This window comes from Pyrgilauda ruficollis, unplaced genomic scaffold (genome assembly GCF_017590135.1).
Source record: "Pyrgilauda ruficollis isolate IOZ18807 unplaced genomic scaffold, ASM1759013v1 scaffold655, whole genome shotgun sequence".
NCBI classification, from domain to species: Eukaryota; Metazoa; Chordata; class Aves; order Passeriformes; family Passeridae; genus Pyrgilauda; species Pyrgilauda ruficollis.
Genome location: NW_024528322.1, coordinates 20,207 through 23,418, shown reverse-complemented (window position 1 = coordinate 23,418; position 3,212 = coordinate 20,207). Strand labels below are relative to the sequence as shown.

Below are 3,212 nucleotides of genomic sequence, written 5' to 3'. Positions count from 1 at the left end.
AAATCCCTAAAAAAGGGGGAAAAAAATCCCTAAAAAGGGGGAAAAATCCCTAAAAAGGGGGGAAAAAATTCCTAAAAAGGGGGAAAAATCCCTAAGAAATGGGAGAATCCCAGGGAATCCAGCCCAAATTCCCGGGAAATCAGCCCAAAATCCCAGGGAATCCAGCCCGAAATCCCAGGGAATCAGCCCAGAATTCCAGGAAATCCAGCCCGAAATTCCAGGGAATTCAGCCCAGAATCCCAGGGAATCAGCCCAGAATTCCAGGGAGTCAGCCCAGAATTCCAGGGAATTCAGCCCAGAATTCCGGGGAATTCAGCCCAGAATTCCAGGGAATCAGCCCAGAATTCCAGGAAATCCAGCCCAGAATTTCAGGAAATCCAGCCCAAATTCCCAGGGAATCAGCCCAGAATCCCAGGGAATCCAGCCCAAATTCCCGGGAAATCAGCCCAAAACAGCCCAGAATTCCAGGAAATCCAGCCCAGAATTCCGGGGAATCAGCCCAGAATTCCAGGGAATCCAGCCCGATATCCCGGGAAATCAGCCCAGAATTCCAGGGAATCAGCCCAGAATTCCAGGAAATTCAGCTCAAAATCCCAGGAATCCAGCCAAAATCCCAGGAAATCCAGCCCAGAATTCCAGAAAATCCAGCCCAAAATCCCGCGGAATCAGCCCAAATTCCAACGAAATCCAACCCAAAATCCAAGGATATCCAACCCAAGGAAATCAGGCCAAAATCCCAGGGAATCCAAAATCCCAGGGAATCCAGCCCCAAATTCCAAAGAAATCAGCCCAAAATCCCAGGGAATCCAACCCAAGGAAATCAAGCCCAGAATCCCAGGAAACCCAAAATTCCAGGAAATCCAGTCCCAAAATCCCAGGAAATCCAACCCAAATTCCATAGAAATCAGCCCAAATTCCAATGAAATCCAAAATCCAAGGGAATCCAGCCCAAAATCCCAGGAAATCCAACCCAAATTCCAAGGAAATCAGTCCAAAATCCAACAAAATCCAACCCAAAATCCGAGGAAAACCAAATTCCAAGAAAATCCAACCCAAATTCCCAGGAAATCCAGCCCAAATTCCAATGAAATCCAACCCATGATCCAAGGAAAACCAAAATCCCCGGAAATCAGCCCAAAATCCTCCTCTGATCCCAAATTCCCAAAATTCCCTGGATTTTCCTCCCCACATTCCTGAAATTCCCTGGATTTCCCTTTTCCCTCCACTCCTGGAAAAAACCCAGGAATTCCTGGAATTCCCAACTCACCTTTCTCGGAATCTCTTCCCTCTTCATCCTCTCCTTCCTGAAAACCCAAAAATTCAGGAATTTAAAGAAATCCCGGGAATTCTTCTCCCTCTGGAATTTCCCTTGGATTTGGGAATCCCAAAATTTTGGGGGATTTTCCCAAGGAAATCTCTCAGGGATGGGAATTTTGGGAATTCTGGCAATTCCCACATTTCCTGTAAAAAATTCAACTTCCAGCCCTTCCCTAGACCAAAATCCTTCTGGAATTCCCCAAAATCCCAGAATTTCCCTCCCCAAGATCCCAAAATCCCAGAATTTTCCCTCCCCACCCAAATTCCTTTGGGAATTCCCAAAATTCCAGGGTTTTTCCTCACTCACCCCTCTGGATTCCTCCTTTTCTCCGGATTCTCCCTCCGTGCCTTCCTCTGGAAAGAAAAAAAAACCCAAAAATTGGGAAATTGGGATAAATCCAGGATTTTTTAACTGGAATTTACCCCAAAAATGGGAAATTTGGGATAAAAATCTGGGATTTTCTCAGCTGGAAATCCAAAATTCAGCCCCAAAAATTGGAAATTTGGGATAAATCAAGGACTTTTTAACTGGCATCCCAGGATCCAGCCCCAAAAATTGGAAATTTGGGATAAATCAAGGACTTTTTAACTGGCATCCCAGGATCCAGCCCCAAAAATTGGAAATTTGGGATAAATCAAGGACTTTTTAACTGGCATCCCAGGATCCAGCCCCAAAAATTGGAAATTTGGGATAAATCCAGGATGTTTTAACTGGAATTCCTCCCCCTAAATCGGGAATTTGGGATAAATCCCGGGATTTTTTAACTGGAAATCTGGGATTCATCCCTCTAAAATGTGGATTTAGGTCCCAATCCCAGGATTTTGAGCCGGAATTCCAGGATTCCTGCCCCTAAATTGGGAATTTGGGGCCAATCTGGGGTTTTTTGAGCCAGAATTCCAGAATTCCTCCCCCTAAATGAGGATTTGGTCCCAACCCTGGGGTGTTTTGAGCAGGAATTTTGGGATTCTAGCTCCTAAATCAAGAATTTGAGGTCAATCCCAGGATTTTTAACTGGAATTCTCCCCCTAAATCAGGAATCAGGTCCCAATCCTGGGATGTTTAACCGGAATTCCTGCTCCTAAATCAAGAATCTGGGGGCAATCCCGGGGTTTTTAACTGGAATTCCAAAATTCCTCCCTCTACATTGGGAATTTGGAGCCAATCCCAGGATTTTTATCTGGAATTCTCCCCCTAAATCAGGAATTAGGTCCTAATCCCGGATTTTTAATTGGAATTCTCCCCCTAAATCCGGAATCAGGTCCCAATCCCGGGGTTTTTAACCGGAATTCCCCCCCCAGATCCAGGATCAGGCCCCAATCCCGGGATTTCCAGCCGGAATTCCCCCCCAGATCCGGGATCAGGCCCCAATCCCAGGATTTTTAACCGGAATTCCCCCCCAGTCCAGGATCAGGCCCCAATTCCGGGGTGTTTAACCGGTCCCGGGGTGTGTAACCGGAATTCCCCCCAGTCCCCAGTCCCGGGGTGTTTAACCGGAATTCCCCCCAGGCCCCAATCCTGGGGTGTGTAACCGGAATTCCCCCCAGTCCCCAGTCCCGGGGTGTGTAACCGGAATTCCCCCCAGTCCCCAGTCCCGGGGTGTGTAACCGGAATTCCCCCCAGTCCCCAATCCCGGGGTGTTTAACCGGAATTCCCCCCAGGCTCAATCCCGGGGTTTCCAGCCGGAATGCCGGGCCCCTGACCGTTGTCGGAGCTGGAGTTGTCGGAGCCGTCCGTGCGCGGGTTCCGCTCCTCGGAGCCGCTCGGCTGCGGCCGCCGCCGCCCCAGCGAGTCCCGGCGAGGGCGCTTGCGCTGCGGCTGCGGGAAACGGGGTGAGAAACCGGGAAAACGGGCAATGGAGGGAACGGGGGGAGAATTGGGGGGAAATTGGGGGGAA

At 49.0% G+C, this 3,212-nt stretch overlaps 1 protein-coding gene across 1 annotated transcript in view; it reads right to left on the bottom strand.

Moving 5' to 3' along the window:
* LOC121362655 (A-kinase anchor protein 8-like) overlaps positions 1–3,212 on the bottom strand; it is a gene marked incomplete at its 3' end in the record, with an annotated part of 16,961 nt that overhangs the window by 4,659 nt on the left and 9,090 nt on the right. Inside the window, exons 5-7 of the mRNA XM_041484322.1 lie at positions 3,019–3,133; positions 1,625–1,671; positions 1,264–1,304 (exon numbers count right to left, since the gene is read on the bottom strand). Of these exons, the coding sequence (XP_041340256.1) occupies positions 1,264–1,304; positions 1,625–1,671; positions 3,019–3,133 (203 nt within the window). The remainder of the gene's footprint in view (positions 1–1,263; positions 1,305–1,624; positions 1,672–3,018; positions 3,134–3,212) is intronic.